The sequence below is a fragment of the Meriones unguiculatus genome, chromosome 6 (genome assembly GCF_030254825.1).
Source record: "Meriones unguiculatus strain TT.TT164.6M chromosome 6, Bangor_MerUng_6.1, whole genome shotgun sequence".
In the NCBI taxonomy this organism is placed as follows: domain Eukaryota; kingdom Metazoa; phylum Chordata; class Mammalia; order Rodentia; family Muridae; genus Meriones; species Meriones unguiculatus.
The window spans coordinates 107,856,189-107,880,970 of record NC_083354.1 but is presented as its reverse complement, the minus strand read 5'-3'; the positions used below and the strand labels follow the sequence as shown (position 1 = coordinate 107,880,970).

Here is a 24,782-nt window from a genome sequence, read left to right as displayed (position 1 = left end):
CACCGGTTGACCACGGGCCATGTCTGTCTCCTCTGTCCAGAGGCAGCCCTTTGTCCTCAGGGACAAATACCCTTCCTCCCTCTCCCTTCTTCCCTATCCCTTCTCCCTCATCTTCTATCGCCTGTCTTTGCCTCTCATTCCCTGCCCTCTGTCCCTCTGGGACAAATGAATCTCCTTTGTGCTGAGAACTTGGTCTTGGGGGTCCTGAGCTGACACTTTTCCTTTCAATAATTTAAATTTTGTATTTGTTTTATACTATCCATTCATTCTGCTTCCCAAGTACTGAGATTAAAGGCACGTTTTACTACACCTGGATGGTTCTTTCTTATTTTTCGAGACAGTTTTTTTTTTAATTTATTATTTTATTTATTACAATTTATTCAGCTGTAGCCCCCTCCCTCCCTTTTCTCCTTCCATGCCCATCCCCCAGTCCACTGATAAGGGAGGTCCTTCAATCTGACCCTAGCCTATCAGGTCTCATCAGGACTGGCTGCATTGTCTTCCTCTGTGTCCTGGTAAGGTTGCTCCCCCATCAGGGGGAGGTGATCAAAGAGCCAGTCACTGAGTTCATGTCAGAGATAGTCCCTGTTTCCCTTACTAGGAAACCCACTTGGATACTGAGCTGCCATGGGCTACATCTAAGCAGGGGTTCTAGGTTATATCCATGAATGGTCCTTGGTTGGATTATCAGTCTCAGAAAAGACCCTGTGCCCAGAGTTTTTGGTTCCGTTGCTTTCCTTGTGGAGCTCTTGTCCTTTCCAGGTTTCCCTCTCCTTTTATAAGATTCCTTGCACTCCGCCCAAAGTTTGGCTATGAGAGACAGGGTTTCTTTGTGTAGTCTTGGCTGTCTTGGACTCACTTTGTAGACCAGGCTGGCCTCGAACTCACATAGATCTAATTGCCTCTGCCTCCTGAGTGCTGGGATAACAGGTGTGCACCACTGTGCCCAGTTTGGTTCTCTCTTTTCACAGGTGATTTCAAGAGACAGAATCAGGTCACCAGGTTTGTCAGCTGGTGCCTTTCATGCTGAGCTGTAGAGGAATTTTAATGTAGAACATGGCTGCTCTGGCAAGAAATCACATTCAAAGACTTTCCAGGTCTATGTGGTCTGGCTGTAATAAAAGCATGCCTTTAATCCAGGAGACAAAGGAAAGCAGATCTCTGAGCTCAAGGCCAGCCTGGTCATAAAGCAAGTATCAGCACCCATGTTTCAAAGTGATGTCTAATTGAGTGGCAGAAAGAGTAAAGTGATAAATCAGAGAAGATTTGACAGAATATGATACACACACAGACACACACAGTGAGAGAGGAGACAGGAGACAATTTTACTGAGTTTTACAGCAAAAGTTGAATAAGAGAACAAGCTAGACATAGGTGAAGACAGAACAAGCTAGAGAATGAGAAGGAGCCAAAAGATTAGAAAAGATTGCTGGAAGTAGTCTGAGGCCAAGCAGAGCAATTCAGAGGCTAAGAGAAAAGACAGATTGAATAAGTCAGCTGGGAGAGGAGTTTGAGCCAGAACAGTTGAGTTGAACCAGCCAGCCCAGAGCTCAGTAAGAATAAGAAAGGGTGAGCTTATTCAGCAGTAATTCTCAGAGGCTGAAAACATTCTAGGTCTGGGTTAGATTGTACAAAGGTTAGAAACTTCCAGGACTATGTCTAGGTTAGCAGACAGGCAGTAAGCCTCAGAGATGACAATTGAAACAGGTGAATAAAAAAAAAGTTCCTTTTACATTGAACTAACATGTCAGTCCAGGATTTTTGTCTTCTTTAAAGTAGTGTGTGTGCCAAACCCAAGCACTCAAGAGGCAGAGACAGGTAAATCTCTGTGAGTTCCAAGCCAGCCTGGTCTACGTAGTGGGTTCTAGGCCAGCCAGAGCTACAGAGTGAGACCCTGTCTCAAAAAATAAAATAAAAGACAGTAGAAAAGGGTTTGACTTGTGATGTGATAGAAAAGAACTGTCTTCCACAAGCTGTTCCCTGACCTCTACACAGGAGTCAGGGCATGGGCCCCTCACCCCCATTTTTTGTTGTTTTATTTTTCAAGGCAGGGTTTCTCTGTGTACCCTTGGCTGTCCCAGACTCCATTTATAGACCAGGCTGGCCTCGAACTCAGAGAGATCCACCTGCCTCTGCCTCCCTGAGTGCTGAGATTACAGGCAAGAGCCCGGCCTCACTCCAGTTTTTAAAAGAACCAATTAAAATAGAAAAACACAGTTCTAGTGTAAGTCCTTTTATTGACGTAATATTTTTTTATGTGTTTGGTGAGGTAGGCAAGCATAGAGACTATTTTAGTAATTTGGGCCTTTATTTTGATTAGGTTACGTATACCCCTGATTCTAATAACACAGGTGGCAGCCTAGCTCCTTCACCTATGTTTACTAGGCATCATACCCCTCCCCAAACAATGCACCTTGCTACCTTGGACACCCACCTGTATGGGGCTACACAGACTCCGTCTCTGAACAAAGGGATAGGTTTGTCGTTCTCTGACAACCATCACACTTAGTTTCTATTCTCATACCTTCCCAATGTATACAGTATGAAGAATGGACCCTCCCATCTGGCCTGAACTGGATTTGGGTACATGCTTAGTAAGGCAAACTGAGCAAACTTTTAGGAAAAATCTGTCTGCCATCTTCTGCGAATGCATATTTGGGTATGTATGTAATTAAAATCAGGTCCATTATGAGAAGGGGCACGTGAGGTAGGAAAGAATATTATATGTTAACCTATCAATCAAAATAAAGAACCGTCAAAACGATGCCCCTTAGTTCAAGCTCCTCCTTCCTTTGGGCCCAACGAAAAGAAGCCCTGGGCAGTGACCGCTACCCTGGAGTATCCTCATGTGGTCCATGCCCTCTCAGCACACTCTGATCCCTTCTGTTGCTTTGCTTTAAATAAGGTTGCCTGCTACTTTTCCAAATCTGTGTGGGCTGTTCAGTGTTACCACCAGAACAGGATTGTAGGCCACAATCCCAAGCCTTTTGGGCTGCTGGTCCTACACTAAGATTCTGTAAAAGATTTGAAGTAATAATGCAGCTGAAGGAAAAGAGTCTTTCCAAAAGAGAGTCTTGAAATGAAATCCACACCAGAACAAAACCATCACATTTTCTTACTGGGACTCACGTTTTTACCTCAAAATGCTACTCAGGGAAAGAGCTACCCCACCTCAACACCGCTGCCTCAAGCTCAACCCCCTTTGAAGGTATTCTCAACGGGGTAAGGTCCCCGCTGGGAATTACAGCTGGCGTCCCTGCGTGGGGGTGTCATCTAGCCTGTCTATTTTGTGGTTGAATCTGTTTCTGAGTCGAGAGAGAGAGAGAGACCAGTCAGCTTAGCTAGCTAGATGAAGCTTTCTAGGCCAGGAGAAACCTTTGTATGACGAGCTTGTGGGAGACAATAGCATGTACATAAAAAGTAGTGCATATCCTCTTAAGAGATCGGCAGACTTTCTTTCTCTACAGAGGCCCTATGTAACTCTGGCTGTCCTCGAACTCACAGAGAAACGCCTGCCAAGTGCTGAGTTTAAAGACGTGCGCCACTACGACCAGTGGACTTTCTTTTAAGACAGGGTTTCCTGTGGGGCAGTTGCTGTCATTGAAAACTTGCTGTTTTAAAGTGCTAGTTACTTTCATCTACATTAAGTGTTCAGGAACAGTGTGTTCTAGGTCATTTTTTTTTTCTCTCTCTTGCCTTGCAGGAAGTGCACACATATGAAAACAAACGCACAAACAGTCACATAAAATAAAAAGAGGAAACAGTTGGATGGGACCTTTGAAATCACATGACTGGTGACTAAGTTAAGTCTTTCCTCCTTACCGAGGAGTCCGATGATCTTCCTTGCTTAAAGTGTCGGATGTGTGTACTCATGTTGCCGTTTATTCTCTTTTCTACGCTGCTTTCTCCCGCGTTTGCTGAACCTGAGGAGATACAGTGGATCTGCAACTCCTCCGACGCAACCTTTTCCTACAGTTACTGTGGTGAGTGACTCGGCCACAGAGAACTGCGGCGCCGGCTATTTTAAGAGAAAGTTTTCACAGCGCCCGAAGCTGGACACTGGCGGGAAAGCCTCGGCTGTCCCAGCCTAGGGGAGGAGGTGGGGCGGGGGTGGGGGTGAAGGTGGGGTGGGAGGTGGAGCAATGCAGACCAATTCCGGGTGCGGATTTTCTCCCCCCTCTCAACCCTCACATCCCTCCCCTCCACCCCGTACCTGAATTGTTTGTTTTTACCTCCCTGAGTTTCTGTGGTCGGCTCTTTCCACTCCGTTTCAGTTCTAATGGAACTGTTGGCTCCCGAGTCCCAGCCCAAACACAGACCGGTTCTTCCTGAAAAGGTAGAACCCTAGCTGCTTCCTGGTACGGTTTTCTGCTCCCACTACTGGTCCTAGAGGGCTCTTGAAAGCATCTCTCCTCCTCACCAGCTGGGTGACCTTGGGCAAAGTACTGCCTCACTTTTTTTTTTTAAACTTGTAAAAAAAAAGTGATTTTAGAGTTCAGAGTAATAATGATTTTGGATAATTATTATTATTACCCTATATCAAAATCTGTTTTGAGACGGAATCTCCCTACGTAGCCGTGGTTGGCCTGAAACTCACTTTATAGATCAGACTGGCCAGGAAATCACAGATACCTGCCTGTCTCCACCTCCTGGGAGTAAAGGCATGTGTCACCACACCCACCTTACTTTATTATGACTTTTTCAGACGGGGTGGCCGTGCTGGCTGGCCGAGAACTTGCTCTATAGACCAGACTGGCCTGGAACTCACAGAGATCCACCTGCCCTTGCCTCGAGTTATTTGCTTATTTTTGAGAAAGGGCCTTATTCTGTAACAGGCTGACTGGAACTTATTATGCAGGCTATGCTGGCCTCAAATTCCTGCTCCCGTTGCCTCAACCTCTCAGGTGCTGGAACTGCAGATATTTTTCAGTTTGCTAAACTCTGGCACTATTGGATCATAGCTAAGGCTGTGGCCACTCTATACCTTCTTATTAATGGATGTCTGGGATCTGAAGACCTAGCACTGGGCTGGATAGTTGGTTCCATTTGTTTTTCTCTTTCTGTTGATTGCTTGGTAGGTTGTCCATTTTCTGCCCCCTCTATCAGTATCGGCATGGCTGGAAGGTGATGCCTTCCAAAATGCCAGTTCTTTGAACAGCTGGATCGAAGCCTAATCATCTAAAATCGGAGCAGGGACTTTATCAATGCACTATGAGAACTCCCGTAGTTCGGTGGTAAAGAAGCCTCCGTAATCACAGCATTTTCCAGTGGGTTATTTTGGGGGACTGACTTGTGAAACACTCTGACTAGGGCTAGTATCTATTCACCTCTAGGGCATTAGGAAGGTCCCCATTCTGCTGACCTCTGTTTTCCTCTCCTTTTCAGCCCCCTACTTTATCAGCTTATTTATTTTCCTGTATGTGGGTGTGTTCCTAGGTGTATATATGTGTGTATGCTGGTACCCTCAGAAGGCGGAAGAGGGCATTGGATTCTCTGGAACCCTAGCTACAGGCTGCTTTGAGCTGCCTGATACGGTGCTGGGAAGTGAATCTTGATCCTCTGACAGTGCTCTTAACCACCGAGCCCTGTGTAATCCCTAGTCTACGTCTTTTGGTACTGCATGGTGATATGCCTAATTAGTAACATATAATTAATATTATTCAGCTTTACTCTTTTATTAACCAATTAGCTTCCGTTGGCTTTGGTTGGTTCTTTTTTTGAGATAGAGTCTCTCTATGTAGCCCTGGCTGTCCTGGAACTTGGTATGTAGAATAGGCTGGCCTCAAACTCACAGACACCTTGCCTGTCTCTGCCACCCGAGTGCTGGGACTAAAAGCATAGGCTACCACACCTGGCTTCCTTTGTCTTTTGATGAGGCTTTCTGAGGTTGCACCTGACCCTTTGTTCTGGAACACTGATAAATCTTGTGGACCTTCCCTGGAACCCCCTGACACGAGGCTGGAAGAAAGCAACAAGGGCTCTCTACCTTACAACCCTGCAGGTTGCCAGAATAGCAATGTCAGTCCTCAGCCTCGAGAGTCCTCTCTACGGAAAGCACACACTTTCCATGTCTATACCAAGTCCACACCTACCCATGAAAGCATTGGTTTCTCTAGAATCGGTATTCGAGTGTTGGCGACAGTGATGGCTAAGTCTGTCCTGACTGTGAGGACATTTCCAAGAAAGAGAAGAGAGATTCTTATCTGGGCAGGCATAGTTATTTTGGCTTGTCTTAACAAATCACTAGCGAGGGTGAGGTGGGGGAGCACGCTTAAGCAAGAAACATTTGTTTTGGACTGATCTGGAATCCAAAATCAAGATTTTGGCACATTTAGATTCTCCTTGGCTTGCTGAAGAAGCGCTATGGTTGCATATTCTCTGCCAAACTCATGTCAAAATCTATTTGTCACTGTGATAGCATTAAGGAGTGGGGCATTTTTGTTGTTTGTTTGATTTTTAAAAGATTTAGGTATTTATTTTGTGTATTCAGTGCTCTGTTTTCATGCACACCAAAAGAGCATATCTGATCCCAATATAGATGGTTGTGAGCCACCACGTGGTTGCTGGGAATTGAACTCAGGACTTCTGGAAGAGCAGCCAGTGCTCCTAACCTCTGAGCCATCTCTCCAGCTCCTTGTTTGTTTTTTGAGCACGGTTTTACTGTAACCCAATCTGACCTAGGACTCAATCTGTAGTGCAGGCTAGCCCAGACTAGCCTTAAAATTCATGTTCATGGAAAAGCTGGGGGTTGGGAGTTTCCATCTTTGTACATGCTGAGTGAAGGGAAGAACCAGGATGTACTGTCTGTCAGCTCAGCCTACTGTTTTTGGTCTTTCTTGTGTAGCTAGGTTGTGCCAGACTATTAGAACCTCAAGATGAACAGCCTGGAATTCAGTCTTTTGGGGAGCTGGGTTGGAAATGCTAGGGTAGCAGGCACGTAGGTGAAGCTGGAAGTCGGGAAGCCACTTCCTAATTGTGTGGTTGTCCTGGGATAAGGGACTCTAAAGAGAGGGTGTCCTGAATCTCTGTAGTAATGCTGGTGAGTACAGTTTGTGTGTCTGCAGGTACTGGAGTCCTTTTACTACTTTCTGCTTTCACACATGGACTTTGTACTTGAGGGGATAAACCTAGGTCCTCATTCGACTTACGCTTCGGCTGTCACTCTTCTGAAGAGAGAGATGTTTACAATCTTCAGTTGTTCTCATTATATAATTTTAACACACACACACAAAACACCTTTTGGGGCTGATATTCAGAATGCTACCTTTATTGAATGTTGTTTATAATGATGTACTAACATTTTCCTTACTTCTTTTAGATGACATGAAATTCCCTTTTTCAGTTAGTGCTGAACCCTGTATAACACTGAAGGGTACCAGTGGATTTTTGCATATCAAGTTCATTCCGAGTAAGTACAAACTCTCATTTTTGTAATCAGCCAAAGGGCTCTAAAAATTCAACCAGAATAATTCTGCTCCAAAGATACTTGTGTTTGTTATGTACTGCTATTTTATATGTTTCCATACTCTTAGTCTACACATATCTATTGCCTTTGTGGGGTCGTAGTCTGGGCACGCCATACCCCTGTCATTCAGGATCCCTCATAAAGCTAGAATCAAGATTTTGACCAGGTTGGGGGTCTGCTATGGAAAGAACTACTTGTAAGGTCATCTGCTTCTTGGCAGTATTCAGTTTCTGGATTCTGGGTATTGGCTACGTGGACCTTATTACCATTTTTCTTGCTTCATCAACGATGGCAAGAAATAACAAGATGAGAGAGTGCTAAACGGCTTGATCAAGGAAGTGGCACTCTGTCATTTTTACTGTATTCAAGACCAACTCAGAGTCGGATGGAGGGTTTTCCAAGAACGTGGGGTAGAAATGGAAGAACTTCAGCCTTCTAATAATGGGTGGCCTTTGTCAACCATTAGCTATTCAGATGGTGAGAAATATTGAGTTTCATTGGAAAACTGGTGTGTGGAACTGGAAATCTGGTTGTGAGCCAGATTTTTTAATTATTATTTTTATTTCCCATCTCCTTCTCTTTCTCCCTCCCCCATGCCTGCATTTAAGTGTGTGTGTGTGTGTGTGTGTTGCAGAGCACATGCATGAGCTCATGTGAGGGCGAGTGCCTGAAGAGGGTAAAAGATGGTCTTGGCTGTTTTTAAACTGGAGTTACAGGATGTTACAAGCTTCCTGGTACAGGTTCTGGGAACTCAACCCTAGTTGTCTTAAGAGCAGTTAGCACTGTTAACACTGAGCCATCTTTCCAGTCCCAGGACCTTTTAGTCTTTTTTTTTTTTTTATAATACTTTATTTTCAGATTTACTTCTTTTATTTTATGTGTGTGTGTTGTCTGTGTGTGTGTGTGTGTGTGTGTGTGTGTGTGTGTGCGTGTGTGTGTGTGTACCACATGCCTGCCTGGTACCTGAGGAGGTCACAAGGAAGCATTGAATTCCCTGGAACCGGACTTACTGATAGTTATGAATGACTGTGTGAGTGCTGGGAATCTGCCCTGGGTCTCTGCAGGAGTGGCAAAGTGCTGTTAACTGCTGAGCCATCTCTCCAGCCCCAGGACCCCTTATTCTTAAAGATGACATCTTTGGGGAATGAAGCCTAGCAGGTGTGATGCCTTCAGTTCTCTCTCCAGCCTGAGGAAGGGAGGATCTTTCTAGAACAGATATAGTGGTGATGGGATGAGAGTAGACAGTGTGTTTGCTTTGGTTCTATCTTGCTCTCCCTCTCTGTTCCATTACTTCTCAGCAGGTAAGGGCCAGTGCTGGTAGTTCTGTGAAAATACAAACTTTTTTGTATTTTGTCCTTTCCCAGAAGCCAGTCAATCCTGCTTGCTTCCTCTGAGTCCTCGGGTTCGGGAAATGAATGCTTTTTTTTTGTGTTGTTGTTGTTGTTTTGTTTTATTTTTCAAGACAGGGTTCTATGTGTATCAAAAGCTCTGGCTGTCCAGGACTTGCTTTGTAGACCAGGCTGGCCTTGAAATCACTGAGATCCACAGCCTTATGAGTGCTGTTTTTAAAGTCATGAGTCACCACATCTGGATCCCAGGAAATGAATTCTAATCTTTAATACTGTGGTCTCCATTCTCAGTATAGACTTGGAGCATGTTTTATACCTTACAGAGTGCCATCATGTAAATAAAAAGCTTTTAGAAAAGATATTTTTATTATTTATGTATATGTGTATATATCTTTGTATGTGTTTGCCATATGTGTAGGTGCCTGTGGAGGTCAGAGCATAGCATTAGATTCTGTGGAACTGGAGTTACAGATGGGTGGGTGTGAGCAGTCCAGTATGAATGCTGGGAACTGAACTTGGGTCTTTGGAAGAGCACTCTTAACCACTGACTCATCCCTTTTGCTCCTAATAACAATATTTTGTTGTTGGGGGTAGTGATGCTTTTCTCTTATCTTTTGCTTTATGAGTCAGGGTGTAATTACTACAAGCCAGGTATGGTGGTGCACGCCTTTAATCCTCGCACCTGAGAGGCAGAGGCAGGCAGATCTCTGTGAGTTCTAGGCCGGCCTGGTCTACAGAGAGAGTTCCAGGACATCCAGGGCTGTAATACACAGAGAAACCCTGTCTTGAAAAACCAAACTAAACAAACAAACAATTTACTACATAGCCCAAATTGGCCTTGTTCTTGTGACAATTTTTCTGTCTCTGCTTCCCAAGTGCTGAGATTACACCTGTCTCACTAAGTGCAGTACCATGCAGATAAGCTTAAAGAAACATTCCCTCTTTCTCAGATTGTAGAACTCCAGTATATAAGAAAAAAAGGAAGCTGAGAACTTGAGAATGAAGCTGGGTATGGTGGTACCTTTAATTCTAGCACTGAGGCAGAGAGGAAGGTGGAGCTCTGTGAGTTCAAGACCAGCGTCATCTTCAATGAGTGCCAGGACAGCCAAAGTCACATAGTGAGACTGTTAGGGTCCAGAACACACTGAAAGAACAACCGTAGACTCAAGTAGCATGCAAGCAAAAAAAAAAAAAAAAAAAAAGAAAGGCGTTTATTCTGCAGAAGACCAGTATGCCGGGGCCACCATCCAGGCAGAATGGCGACCCTAGACAAAGGTGCACAGGGGCATTTCGGGGACAGTTAGGTCATCTTTACTGTGATTACCGCAAGTCAAAAGCAAGAGATAGCAAGGGCTTGATTAGGAGTTGGGGGAGGTTTCTAAACTCGTTCAAACCGGCCCAAACTGGTGGGGGCCAGGAAAGTTAAAAGGGTCAACTCCTGACTGGCTAACATCCAGGGGGTTGGTGGGCTGCATTCCTGAAGATAAGGCTGCTCAGCACAGACACCCCACACTGAGATAAGATAGCTTCCCATTTTCCTGGTTATTTCTAGGCTATTCCTTGGGTAGGGGATTTTATGGTTTTGTTCCTGGTTCCTGGGACTGATGACTTTTGGGGGTGGGGGTTCAGGCCTGTCTCAGTCTCAGAGAGAGAGAAAGAGAGAGCAAGAGAGAGAGAGCAAGTGAGCTTGGGAATACTAAATAAAACTGTTAGTTTCCCTGACTATTGTTGAATTTTTTACTTTGATACACTGATTCTGCATTCATTCACTCATTGGGAAGAATCAGAGGTTATGAACAATTGAAAAAGGATGGTAGTGGCATCGCTAAAGAGGATCAGGGAGAAGGGTCTAGAGGTTCTATGAAGTAGAACTAAGTTCAGGTCACGGGCTAGGGAGCAGCTCAGTGGTAAAGCCTTGGATAATACGTGCCCTCCCCTGCCAGAATCCATCAGTAGAGCAGAATCAACAAATCTAAGGATAACTTAGACAGGTGAAATGACAGCCGGAAGCCTTCGTGGCAGCGGAGCAAAGGATGATTCAACTCTATTTGTTCTACTTTCTTGACCACAAGTAAAAGCAACAGTAGAAATTTTGACCTAGTTAAGGCTCTGCCATTTTGTTGTTTTTGTTTCCAGACTCTGGTGTGCCTCATCCTCCGGTGTTAGCATGTGATGAGTCACGCAGTGAGTGATCTCACTTTCAGAGGAAACCTTTCCCCTTAAAAAAACGTATATCCAGTCCCTAATAATAATAGTAATAACAACAACAACCACCACCATCATCACCACAACACAATAATAATAATAATAATAATAATAATAATAACAATGTCAGCACTTTGAATTCTCTGAAAGACAGAGCCCAAGAAGGAACTAAACTGGACTTTGACTGTGGAACATTCAATTTTGCTGAAAGTTGCCTTCTTAGAACTTTAGTTTTATCTTTGGAATAGATAGCCATGATGATCAAATAAAGCAATGTAGGAAAAAAAAAAGCACAAGGCACACACCAGGAGCACAATATATACTCGGTACAGAAGAACACTTTGCTGGAGGGGTTTAATGGGATTTTTTTTTTCTTTCTAAGGGAGAGACTTAAAAAAGTTATATTTCAACCTCTCCATCAAAGTCAACTCTTTTGAGGTGCCAAACCGCAAGGAAGTTATTTGCCATGGATATGATGATGATTACTCTTTCTGCAGAGCTCTGAAGGGGGGTAAGTATTTGACTCCTACTATACAGAACAGACCATCATTCTCTGTGAGGCTGGGAGGACAAGGAAACACTGCAGTCATGACACTTCTTTATGGACAGTAGAGCTTGGGTTTCCTCCAAAGTCTTACTTGTTGAAGCATGACTATTTTACAGTTGTGTTCCCATGTTGTGGCTAAGATGGAGCAGCATGGATGCATTTGGAGAAACATCACATTTTCGCCTTTTCAGATGCTCTTGGCTATAGATGTCTTTTTCTCAACATCACATACATGGCTTTCCCTAAGCACTTGCCTGATTTTGCTCTGCATTAGTATTGGTTTCTTTAATGACATCTCTTCTTTATTTGAGTCCGGGAATTGTTCATATAATTACGATTATTATTGGCGTTTTGAGTAAGAATGCCATTTTAGTCCTGGATGGCACCAAACTTTTTTGGGGGGAGGGGAGGTTCGAGACAGTGTTTCCCTGGGTAGCCTTGGCTGTCCTTGACTCACTTTGTAGACCCGGCTGGCCTCTGTCTCCCTGAATGCAGACATGTGCCACCATGCCTGGCTGGCATCAAACTCTTTGTAGTCAGGGGTGGCTTTGAACTTCCTAATCTTCAGGCCACCATCTCCCCCTTTTTTTGTTGTTATTGTTGTTGTTGATATTTTTCAGACATGGTCTTTCTGTGTAGCTCTGGCTGTCCTGGAACTCACATGCCTGCCTCTGCTTGCAAAGTGCTGGAATGAAAGGCATGTGTTACCATGTCTCGATATATATATATTTTTGGTGGGATGGCCTGCCTTGTAGAATGCAATGAGGATCTTGGCTAGTTCTCTACCACTGATCTATTTATTTAGTCCTCTCAGCCTTGGGACTGTTAACAGAATAGTAAACTTCAGAATTTGGGAACTTAAAGTCACTTAGTCCAAACATACTTTTTTGCCTTAAGTATTTAGAAGTTTCAGTTGATAAATACCATACTGTTATGTTAGCAAAATTGAAAATAATACAATAAAATAGTGATAAATTCATATTTCTAAAAAACAGTTTGGAATATTTTCTTCTTGTATTTTTTATTTGTGCGTATTTGTTTTTCTAGGCAGTATTTCACATTTATTTTTATATTACATTCATGGCGTGAAAAACAAAAGATTAGAATAAGAGTGAAAGTTTTCACAAAATATTTCTTGATTTGTGGAGGACTGTTTTATAAAGTATCTATTTGGTGTCCCTCAGCACAGCCATTTCAGAGGTTTTCAATACTTATTTTACTGGGGCAGGTTTGTCCCAGTTTGCTTTCTGTGTCAAAGCACCAACCAAAACTACTTTGAGAAGAGAAATGTGAGCTTTCAGCTTACAACCCAACCCTGAGGGCACCTACGACAGGAACTCAAGGCTGGAAAATGGGACAGAGATGAAGCAGAGACTATGGTGTGTGTGTGTGTGCGTGTGTGTGCGTGCGCGCGCATGCTGTTCACTAGCTTGCTTTCAGGGTAATGGTGGTCTTCATTTCCTGCCCTTTCAAACCCTTTTCTTTTTTCAAGTTAGAATTATACTATTTTCTTTCTTTTTCTTACTCCAACCTTTCCTATGCATCTCCTCACCTCACTCTCTCTCAGATTCATGGCTTCTGTTTTTGTTGCTGTTCTTGTTATGGGACACACACATGCACGCGCACACACACGTCGTATATTCCTAAGTATATAAACACAGCCTGCTCAGTATGTAGAGTGTAACCTGCATGTTTTTGACTTCAGAGCTGTTCACTCGCGGCTGGACAACCAATTGGTGGCTTTTCCCTGGGGTGTCTATGGAATTCTCAAGTATTCCTTAGTTGCCTGTAGTTCATCTTGGATTGAGATCTCACAAGCTTTATCCCTTCCGTGTTAGCATTGGTGCTGGTGTTGTCCTTGTTCAGGTCATATTTAGGCAGTCATGGTAAGGCTTAATGGGTGCAGTTTCTCTGACGTTTCTAGGAGTTGTAATCTCACAGCAAACTTCCTGTTCCTCTCATTCTTATAGTCCTCTTGCCCCGTCTTCCACTGTAATCCCTGAGCTTAAGTTGTGCAGAAGTTGTGTAGTAATTGCACCAGAAAGGGCTGTGAACTACATAGCTACTTGTTCTCTGCATTTTGATCTGCGTGGTCTCCTATCCTCGCCTCCCCTCCCCTCCCCTCTCTTCCCTTCTTCCTCTTCCTCGTTCCCTGCCCCTCCCCCTCCCCTTCTTTCTCTCCCTTCTCTCTCCCCTTCTCCCTCTCCCTCCCCCTCTCCTCTTCTGCTGTTTTTGGCCATAGTGTTTATCACAGCACCAGAAACCAAACTAAGACAGTAGATATGCTCTGTATTTACTCAATATTTGATTTTCTTCTACTGTTTTTACTATGATGAAGAATTGAATTAGCTACTTTTGTCGTTGTTATAACCAAATACCTGACAAAAAGCAATGTGATAGAAGAAAGGTGGGGATGGAGAGATGGCTCAGTGGCTAAGAGCACTGTTTGCTCTTCCAGGAGGCCCTGAGTTCAATTCCTAACAACCACATCGTGGTTCACAATCATCTATAATATGATCTGATGCCCTCTTCTGGCATGCAGGTATGCATGCAGATTGAGCACTCATAAATCAGTAAAATTTTAAAAAATAAAAAAAGAGAAGAAAGGAAGTGGCTGGAGAGATGGAGAGTGGATAAGAGCACCTACACTGCTAGCCCTTTTGGAGCACTAAAGTTCAAGTCCCAGCACCCACATGGCAGCTCACATCTCTCTGCAATTCGGGTTCCAGGGGATTCAACACCCTCTTTTGACTTCCTTGGACACCATTCAAGCATGTGGTGTGTGTATATGCATGCAGGCAAAACACTTATAACCCGTATTGAAAAAGAGAAAGAAGAAAAGCTTGTTTTGGCTCAGGAGCTGAGGGTACATTCCATCATGCTGAAGAGGTTTGGCAGCAGGAGAGTGCCAGCAAGTGCTGGCTCACATCAGGAAGCAGAGTGAGAGACGAAGTGGGGGTAGGGATGTAAAACCAGAGGCCTGTCCCCAAAGGGATGCTGCAGCTAGGTCCAGCTACCTCCTGAAACCATCACCAACTGGGCACCAAGTGTGTAAACACATGAACCTGTGTGGGGACGTTTGATATTTAAACCCTAACGTCATGAATATATTTCCACATACGGTTCCTCTGACATTTTAGACTTGAATAATCCTATGCTTGGAAGAATGAGTTATAGATGACTTCCAGAGATTTCTGGGTTAAATAGTTGGAACATATCTCCAGTTTTTATCTGTATAGCCCAAGCTGCTTTTCAAACAAACTTGTATCTCATGCCACCTTAAGAAGTATTACAGTAGTCTGTCTAATCCATCTGTGTTAGCACCCAACATTATAACTTTAAAAATAAAGCCGAAGACTTTTTTTTGTTGGTGTTGTTTTGATACTGGGTCTTTCTAGGAATCCTTGGCTGTCCTGGAATTCTCTGTGTAGTGGGAGCTGGCAGTATTAGAGAGGTGATCCGTATCTCAGTCTCATTTTCCTCAATGGTAAGATGGTGGGGGCAGCGAAACTCACATGCCTGCAGAAGCCCACTCTCGTCCTCAGAGTAGAAATCATCTTCCAGTTCCGATTTTACAGTCCTGCCATTCTGCAGTTAGGGAAACTGGCGGTCTGTTTGGTAAGGAGTCAGCTGCCATCTGTGTCCACCTGACTCAGAGCATAGTCCTCCCACCGGGCCAAAATTTTACCTTAAAGAAAACGTCTTCCTTTCCATTACTGTTGTTATTGCTTTTTTAAGTTGTACATTTCTTCTTCTTCTTCTTCTTCTTCTTTTTTTTTTTTTTGTTAAGATATAATTTATGTGTCTGGGTGCTTGCTTACATGCATTCTGTATACTGCATGTCTGTGTAACATGGGCATGCTTGGTATCTGAGGAGGCTAGAGGAGGATAAAAAAAATTTGTTGAACATATTTGAGGCGGCCATGATTTTGGTCCTGTGGATGTGAAGTTGGATGGTCAAGGATCCTTCTTTAAAAAGTCACTCTGTCCTAGAAAAGACAAAATTTACAGAGGAAGGCCATAAAATATGAATAGAATTATCAACTATTAGTTTTATCTATGTAGTTGTCTAATACTTGTGAAGGGAAGACACAAGTCTTCAGTGTTTTATCGTATTAGTGTGATCAACTTGAGAACATTAGAGGGTGAGGAAGAAGAACATTCTGAGGAGAGGGAATGGCAGATGCAAGTTCATCTGGCCACACCTGGAGGGTGGTTTCTGCTCCCCTCTTCTCTTCATTTTGGAGTAGAATATGCTTGTGAGGATTTGCTGTAGAAGAGCTGACGGAGGGAGTGAGGTGAGGCTGTGAGTTACACCCAGAATGTGGGCCTGTGTCCTATGGTACATAGGAAGTGATGACCCACTGAGATTCCCATTTTTGTAAACAAGCAGTGTCCTTATGGGAGGAAGTGGCTGGGGCAGGCACCTGCACTGAAGGAAGACTAGCCAGGACGTCATATGGGAGACCAATGAGGATTAAGACATGGCATCCTTGGGCCCGGAGACGAGGATGTGGAAGAGCATACAGGGAGACTGAAATGAAGTGGCAGGGCATACGAAAACACTTGCTGTGGCAGTTGGAGATCAGGTAAAACCAAGAAGCTCTTGAGAACTGGTTGTTGGACTTCTCAAAGAGTATTATTCGAGGTTGATATGTATCTAAGAAGGGACAGATTTTAAAAGAGAAATATAAGGAGCTCTGGTTCGGGCGTGTTGAGCTCAAGATTATTTTGGAACACTCACGTAAACATGTCCATCTGGCATCTGTGTATGTGGGCCCAGAACTTGTGACATTCTGGTTTAAGATGTGGGAGAGTAGGGAGATGGCTTAGTGGTTGAGAGCATTGGCTACTCATTTAGAAGACCTGGGTTCAATTCCCAGTACCGCATGGCAGCTCACAACTGTATGTAACTCCAGCTCCAGGGATATGGTACCCTCATACAGACATACATGCAGCCAAAACGTCAATGCACAAAAAATAAATCTTGAATAAAGCATCATCATCATCATCATCATCATCATTTCTGTATCAGGAGACCCCAGAAGTCAGAGATTCAAATTTTCGAGTTCTGTGTGTATATTTTTAAAAGTAACTTTCCTTTTTTGTTGTTAAACCTTTAGCATGTGATGTTTAGAAAATGTGGCAAGTGAAAAATAAAATAAAAATTACTCACAATCTTACCACTGTTTTACACCTTGTCTTGTTCTTTTAAAAAACACATTTATGCATGAATAAATGTCTGCTTCAAGGCATCTTAAGCTCGATAAATCTTCTAGCCTTGTTACTGGTAGCTTGGGTGCAAGGATGCTGCAAATAATTGGTGGCTTAGAATAATAGAGATTGAGAGGACAGGGTCTGCTGTCAGAATCAGCAGGGTCCTGTCCCCTCCGAAGGCTCCTGGGCGGGGATCTATTCCAGGCCACCCTCTGCTTCTAGTGGCCTTAGGTGCTTCCTATTTCACAGGTAGCCATCCCCCTCCTGTTTCTTTCTTTTTTTATTGATGTTTTTTTTGAGACAGGATTTCTCTTCTGTGTAGTCCTGGCTGTCCTGGACTTTTTGCAGACCATGCTGACCTCAAGCTCACAGAGACCCGCCTGCCTCCGCTTCCTGAGTGCTGGGATTACAGACCTGTGCCACCAAGCCCTGCTAGCCATTTTCTTCTTATCTCTTCGTATTGTCTTCTTTTAGACTGTTTCATCATCCAGATTCCTGTCCCCACCCCCTTTTAAAATAAGGACATAAACCTATGAGCTTTTGGGCCCACCTCAGTGACCTCATCTTAATTTGATTCACGGACACCTTGCTCTGGATAAGGTTAAGCTTATTGTCTCTTGGAATTAAAATGCCACACATCTGAGATGTTATTCAGTTTGTCTCACCATCTGACACTTGGGTCCTGCTACCTGCAGTGCTGCCAAGAGAGCTGGTCTGGGACCATGGGTAGTCTGTGTAGACATTTTTTGGAAGAGTAGAAAGGGACCAGAGAAGGGCTTCTGTCTTTCTTTTCTCTGGCCCAGCTTGGATCTTTTCTGGATTCTTCATTGTACTCACAGGCTTCTATCTAGCTAATCCCCCATCAAAACAGAAAGGGACAACTGACCAGAACAGGCTCTCTCTGGGACAGACAGACCTTTAAGAAAGAGGCCTAGCCAGCAGGAGAGGCTGAAACTTTTGCCTGACTGTGCAGCATCCCCAGAACAAACATCTAGCCGTCCCTCCCGATTTTCTTCTCAAACCCCCAGGTCTCAGCCGTTTCCTCTCTCCTTTCCTCTACAAATATGCTACCGTTGGCTTCCCAAGGAGACCCTGTGCTCCGAAGGGTCTTATGGTTGGAGCCTAGTGGTCTGTCATTGCACTCTGAAATTTCTCATAATTTTCCCAGAGCGTGTTTTATAAGCGAAACCCCATGAGAGGATGCTGTGTGGCACCTTCTGGGTTGGGTGGGTTCCTTGTTTCCCAGTGTCTGCTCTGCTGGCACTTGGAGACCTGCGCGACGCTCCCCTTCTCGTTTTCATATATTGTCACCTGTCACCTTCTGCCTCTGGGGGTTTCTGGGTGCAGGGAGGAGGGTCAGAATCGGGGATGGATGCTCTGTAGTGTCAGGGGCGGGGTGTGGCCATGCCCATCTCACTGGAGCTGGCAGCCCCGCGGTACTGTTCAGTGAGGACCACATGGGAGACAACCTCCTCCTTAAAAAAGATAATATATGGAGGTGCAGCACACAGCAACCCTCGGACAGGAATACGGGGGTGGGGGGGAGGAGATGCCCAGGTCTGTCGGACTTCCTACCACTCTGCAATGCCTTTATCTTCTCTGTGTCTTTCTCAGTGCCTCCCCCCCCCCGCCCTCATTTTCAGACAGGGTCTTACTACGTAGCCCTTCCGGGTCTGGAGCTGGATAGGTAGACTAACCTGGCCTCGAATCTATGGAGATCCACCCGCCTCTGCTCCCAAGTGCTGGGAAGCAAAGGTATGTACCAGCACAGCCAGCTCCCGTCGCGCATTGTGTTTCTATACATAGTTGTGTTCTGAATAAATTAACTCTTCTCGGGAAGGGACAATTACGTGCGAGCCATTGTCTCCTTATTCCCTGGTACAGAGTGAGCTTCCAGTTAATATTCTTTGAACTGTTATTAAAATTTTAAATTAAGGGGCTGGAGAAACAGCTAAGAGCAATGAGGACCAGGGTTCTGCACCCAACCCACCTGATCCAGGAGTCGGATGTTGTCTTGTGGACTCTGTTGGCACCAGGCATGCTCAAAGACACACTTACATACATGTGGGCCAAACACGCATACACATAGAAATTAAATAAGTAAATCCTAAATTTTTAAAATTTACAATGGTCCAGATTTTTTGGTTCGGTTGCTCTCCTTGTGGAGCTCCTGTCCCCTCCAGGTCTTACTATCTCCCCCATCCCTGCACTCTGCCCAAAGTTTGGCTGTGAGTCTCAGCATTGCTTTGATATACCACTGGGTGGAGTCTTTCAATATATAGGATATAACCTAGAACCCCTGCTCGGATGTAGCCCATGGCAGTTCCAAGTGGGTTCCTAGTAAGGGGAACAGGGACTGCCTCTGACATGAACTCAGTGGCTGGCTCTTTGACCACCTCTCTCTGATAGGGGAGCAGCCTTACCAGGCCACAGAGGAAGACAATGCTGCCAGTCCTGATGAGACCTGATAGGCTAGGGTCAGATGGAAGGAGAGGAGGACCTCCCCTATCAGTGGACTTGGAGAGGGGCATGGGAGGAGATGAGGGAGGAGGGTGGGATTGGGAGGGAATGAGGGAAGGGGGCTGGGATAAAAAGTGAATAAACTGTAATTAATATAAAAAATAAAAATTAAAAAAAATTCACAATGGTCTTTAGTGAAAAACCTAACAATATAACCCAAATGTATTTCATTTATTTATTCATTATAAAAATAAAATTTTACTGAAGGTCAAGAGACACCCCAGCCAGTTATGGTCGTCATGCCTTATGTCACAGAGAATTCAAGGCCAGATTGGGCTACATGGTAAGATCCAGCGTGAAAACAAAACTAGGCAAAAACAATTAAGTCAGAGAGATGGTTCCTTAGGTAGCGCTGCTTGCTGCTTGGCAGAGCCTGATGCCTTGCGTTCCACTCTGGGACCACATGTGAGATAGAGGTAACTACCACAAGTTGTGTTATGACCCCACTTTTGTGCCGTGCTGTGCACCTGCGCAGGGCACACACACACACACACACACACACACACACACACACCCTTTTGATTTTTAAAGCACATGGTTTCTTCTGTTTGACATTTAAACATTTATGCCTTTCTGACCTTGCCTCAACTCCAAGTTCACTATTTTGTTGTCTGGCCATTCCTGCTTATCTGCGTCTGTGCTTCTTGGCTCGTGTAGGGCTGGTCTCATGGCTGCTTATTCAAACAGCAGCTGAGTTCTCAGGCTTTTTGGCAGTGTGATTGGAAGGAGTGCAGTTATCCTGGCTGTTGGAACCTTCTCGTGGGGGATATAGCTCAGATGGTATTGTACCAGGCATGCATGAGGCCCCAGGCTCAACCTTCCATGTTGCCAAAAAGAGAAATGAAACAAAGCAACAAGGAACATTTCTCCTGACTTTAGGGAAATTCTCATCTGTCACATCCAGCTATGGATGCAGTTATATCTCTAAAAGTTAAGCATATATATATATATGCTGATTTGATGCATCTTTTCATCAGTTCACTGAAACTGATGTGTCTTAAAAACTTGGATGGAAAGGGAAAGGTGTGTCTGAGTTTCAGGGACAGAAGATGTTTATAAGAGGTTAGAGGGGAGGGTATAAGGGTCACTTCTCTACATTTTTCCTTAGAAATGCTTCTGATATTAGTAAGGACACTACATACAAGTACATTTTATATTTAAAAAAAATCTCCTGAAATTACTAATAATGTTTGTGTTTTGTTTTCAGAGACTGTGAGTACAACAGTACCATTTTCCTTTAAGGGAATACTATTTCCTAAGGTATGCTTATATATTAATACTATTTTGTTTATTAATTTTATTATTTATCATTTATTTTTATTTATTTAATGTATGGATTTAATTTATTATTTATTTATTAATATTTACATGTGAGTACTATCTTCTAAAGTATATTTATATATTAATAATATTTCCTAAGAAATATTTTGTGCTTTCTTAATCTTTTGCAGTAACATGTTATCTTAGTCAGGGTTTCTGTGGAGAGACACCATGACCATGGACACACTTACAAAGGAAAACATTTAACATTTGGGGCTGCCTTACGGTCCAGGCTTTTAGTTCATTATCATCATGCGGAAGCACAGCAGCACACAAAAAGACCTGGTCCTGGAGAAGGAGCCAAGATTGGTAGAGCAGGAAGAGAGAGAGTGACGCTGAGCCTGGCTTGAGCATCTGAAACTTCAAAGCCCGCCCCAAAGTAACATACTTCCTCCAACAAAGCCCTACCCATCCCAACCAGGCCACAGCTCCTATGAGTCTGTGGGGGTTGTTCTTATTCAAACTACCACATGTGCCCAGAATTTGAAAAAGGCAATTCACCACTTTTAAGAATAGCTATTCAATAGAGATTGGGCATAGTTCAGGATAGTCAAGAGTTTTTTGTTTTAAGTGTTTTGCTATTTTTTTTCTACTGTAGAGCATGAATCACCTATAAGATAGTTCTTTCTCTTGTCATTGTTTCCCTTTAACATATATACCTAAAGTAACAAAAATGCTCATCACTAAATCACTGATAGTCTCCATATGAATGTATTGGCTAAGCACCATGGATAAGTCAACCTCATTAGTTAATAGTTAACACATGAATAGTTAATACACCAATCATGTGTTATGCTACTACATTGCATAATGGTTTAGAATAAAAATCGCATAACTTAAAGGACTAGAGAGATAGCCCAGTGGTTATCTTTTACTGCTTTCTCTTTAAAATTTTATTTGTTTGTTTGTTTGTTTGTTTATGTATATTGGTGTTTGCATGCATGTATATCCATGTGAAGGTGCGGAGCTCCTGGAGCTGCAGTTACAGTGGTGAGCTGTCATGTGGGTGCTGGGATTTGAACCTGGGTCCATCTGAAGGAACAGCCAGGGCTCTGAGCCATCTCTCCAGCCCCTGCTTTCTAAGAGAACCCAAGTTCATTACCAGCACCCACACAGTGGACCACAACTGTAACTACAGATCCAGGGGATCTGATGCCCTTGTTTTGGTGCCTGCGTCACTGAATACACACAGGATACATCCATATATGCAGGCAAAATACTCATATGCATAAAATAAAATTAAACATTTTTTCTTTTTAAAATTAATTTATTTTTACTAATTACAGTTTATTCACTTTGTATCCCAGCTGTAGCTCCTTCTCTTATTCCCTTCCAATCCCACCCTCCTGCCCTCATCTCCTCCCATACCCCTTCCCAAGTCCACTGATAGGAGAGGTCCTCCCCTTGCCTCTGACCCTAGCCTGTCTGGTCTCTTCAGGACTGGCTGCATTGTCTTCCTCTGTGGCCTAGTGAGGCTGCTTCACCCTCAGTGGGAGGTGATCAAAGAGCAGGCCAATCATTTCATGTCAGAGACAGCCCCTGTTCTCCTTACTAGGGAACCCACTTGGAGACTGAGCTTCCATGAGCTACATCTGAGCAGGAGTTCTAGGTTATCTCGATGCATGGTCCTTGGTTGGAGTATCTGTCTCAGAAAAGACCCCTGGGCCCAGATTTTTTGGTTCTGTTACTCTCTTTGTGGAGTTCCTGTCCCCTCCAGGTCTTTCTGTCTCCCCCTTCTTTTATAGGATTCCCTGCACTCTACCCAAAGTTTGGCTATGAGTCTCAGCATATGTTTTTTTTTCTTTTTCTTTTTATTATTATTATTTTTTATTAATTACACTTTATTCCCTTTAAACAAATATTTTTTAAAACTCTCATAAATTACAGGCTTTTTTTTTTTTTTTGAGAAAGGGTCTCACTATGTTTGAGACTAGCCTTGAAGTCGTGATAATTCTCCTGCCTAAACTTTCTGATTCCTGAGGTGACAAGTTTGTGGGCACCATCCATGTTTGGTGATGATATTACTTTTGGCTTTCACCTCTGGTGAATTAACAAATTTTTAAATTGCTGGGTGTGGTGAATGGCTTTGATCGCAGCATTCTGGAGGCAGAAGCAGGTCGATTTCTGAGTTCAAGCCCAGCCTGGTCTACAGAAAGAATTCCAGGACAGCCAGGGCTCTACAGAGAAACCCTGTCTTGAAAAAAACAAAATAAAAAAATTTTAATTAATTTTATTCACTTGTGTGAGATGTATGCAATGTGTGTGTGCAGACCCATGCACAGAAGAGAATATTTGGTGTCTTGCTCTATCACACCCAGTCTTAGTCCTTTGAGACAGGGTTTCTTTCTTTTTTGTTTTTGTTTTCCGGGTAGCCCTGGCTGTCCTGGGGAACTAGCTCTGTAGACCAAGCTGGCCTTGAACTCAGAGATTCACCTGTCTCTGCCTCCTGAGTGCTGGGATTAAAGGCGTTCACCACCACCATCCAGCCAAGAGATGGTTTTTTTTACTGAGTCTGTAGCTAGGCAGCTAGGCTCATGGCGAGCCCCAGCACTTTCTTTTCTGCACTTTGTGGTGCTGGGGTAGGGTGCGGTGGGGGTACAATAGATATGCAGTTGGCTGAGCTTTTAAGTAGATTTTGGGGATTTGAACTGAGGAACCCATGCTTATGTAGAGAGTGCCCTTCCCCTCTGAGCCATCCCTGGGACCCTTATAAGCTATTTTAAAGAGATTATAAAAATCCCCATTTTTTGCTGGGCATGGTGGCACACACCTTTAATCCAAGCACTCAGGGAGGCAGAGGCAGGCAGATGGCTGTGCGTTCGAGGCCACCCTGGTCTACAAATCAAGTCCAGGACAGCCAAGGCTACACAGAGAAACCCTGTCTTGAAAAAAACAAACAAAGAAAGAAACAAACCTGTTTTCTAATTAGGAAATGGATTCTCTACTCACTGAATTAAAATGCACGCAGAGACCAGTAAGATGTTTGTGCATGCAGGTGCTTACTTCTAAGATGAAGTGAGTTCTATTGCTGGGACTCATGTCAGGAGACACTTGACTCCTCTCAGTTGTCCTCTGCCCTCTACCTGAATTATGTGGCATGCTCACACCCCACCCCATCCTCCAGAAGAACATAGGTTTTCATCTTACTGGGAAACTAAGAAAATGAAATTGGGCTTGGGAATTAGCTTTGTGTTTGAGTGCTTGACAGGCAAGCATGAAGCCCTGGGTTTGAACCCTCTCGCCGTAAGAACACAACCAATTCAATTTCTAGGCTCTCTACTGAAAAGAAAAACGTTCCTGCCAGCATCATGCCTTCAATCCCAACACTTAGGAGGCAGAAGCAGATGGCTCTCCGTATGTTCGAAGCCAGCCTGGTCTACATAACGAGTTCCAGGACATTGAGGGCTTTATAGTGAGACCCTTTCTCAGACAAAACAAAAAGAAGAGACACATGTGCTTACAGAGGCCTTTGAAATAATGACACCTAACATTTTGTTTTGCTTGTCTTTATTTTTCCTCATTTTAGGGCCAATACAGATGTATTGCAGAAGCCATTGTAGGGGATAATGAAGAAAGACTATTCTGCTTGAATTTTACCATCATTCACCGCTATAACGTCAATTAGAATAAATGAAGAATATGTATTTTTTTTTATTTTTCAAAAGCTGTGTTCTGTTTTTCTTTTTAAAATGTTCACATTTATTATTTACTTTAGTGTGTGCATATGTGTGTAGCTCTGGCTGTCTTGGAACTTACCATGTAGACTGGCCTGGAACTCAGATCTGCCTGCCTCTGTCTCCCAAGTGATGGAATTAAGGTGTGCCCCTTGCTGTCCAATGGTGGCTGCTGCTATTCCTCTTCCTTCTCCTCCTCCTCCTGCTGCTCCCCCTCCTCCCCCTCCTCCTGCTGCTCCTCCTGTTCCTTCTCTTACTCTTTCTCCTGCTGTTACGCCTCCTCCTGATGCTTCTCCTCCTCTTTCTTCTCTGTTTGCTCCTTCTTTCCCCCCTCCTTTTTCTTCTTTTTTGAGTCAGGTTCTCATTGTGTAACTCAAGATGGTCTTGACTTCCTTACCTTTCTGCCTTAGCCTGTTATGTTACTGAGATTACAAATCAGAAGTATTGCTTGTATTTTAAAGATTTTGTACCTATTTTAAGCAGGT

The 24,782-nt window shown here is 43.8% G+C and overlaps 1 protein-coding gene across 1 annotated transcript; it reads left to right on the top strand.

Annotated features, from left to right (window-relative positions):
• The first annotated feature begins 3,744 nt into the window (after window positions 1-3,744).
• On the top strand, window positions 3,745-24,287 carry Ly96 (lymphocyte antigen 96). Its single transcript, XM_060385813.1, has 5 exons — window positions 3,745-3,983; window positions 7,319-7,408; window positions 11,402-11,530; window positions 20,511-20,563; window positions 24,150-24,287. Exons 1-5 carry the CDS (start codon window positions 3,860-3,862, stop codon window positions 24,246-24,248), a joined length of 495 nt encoding a protein of 164 aa, XP_060241796.1. The 5' UTR covers window positions 3,745-3,859; the 3' UTR covers window positions 24,249-24,287.
• Window positions 24,288-24,782: the final 495 nt, after the last annotated feature.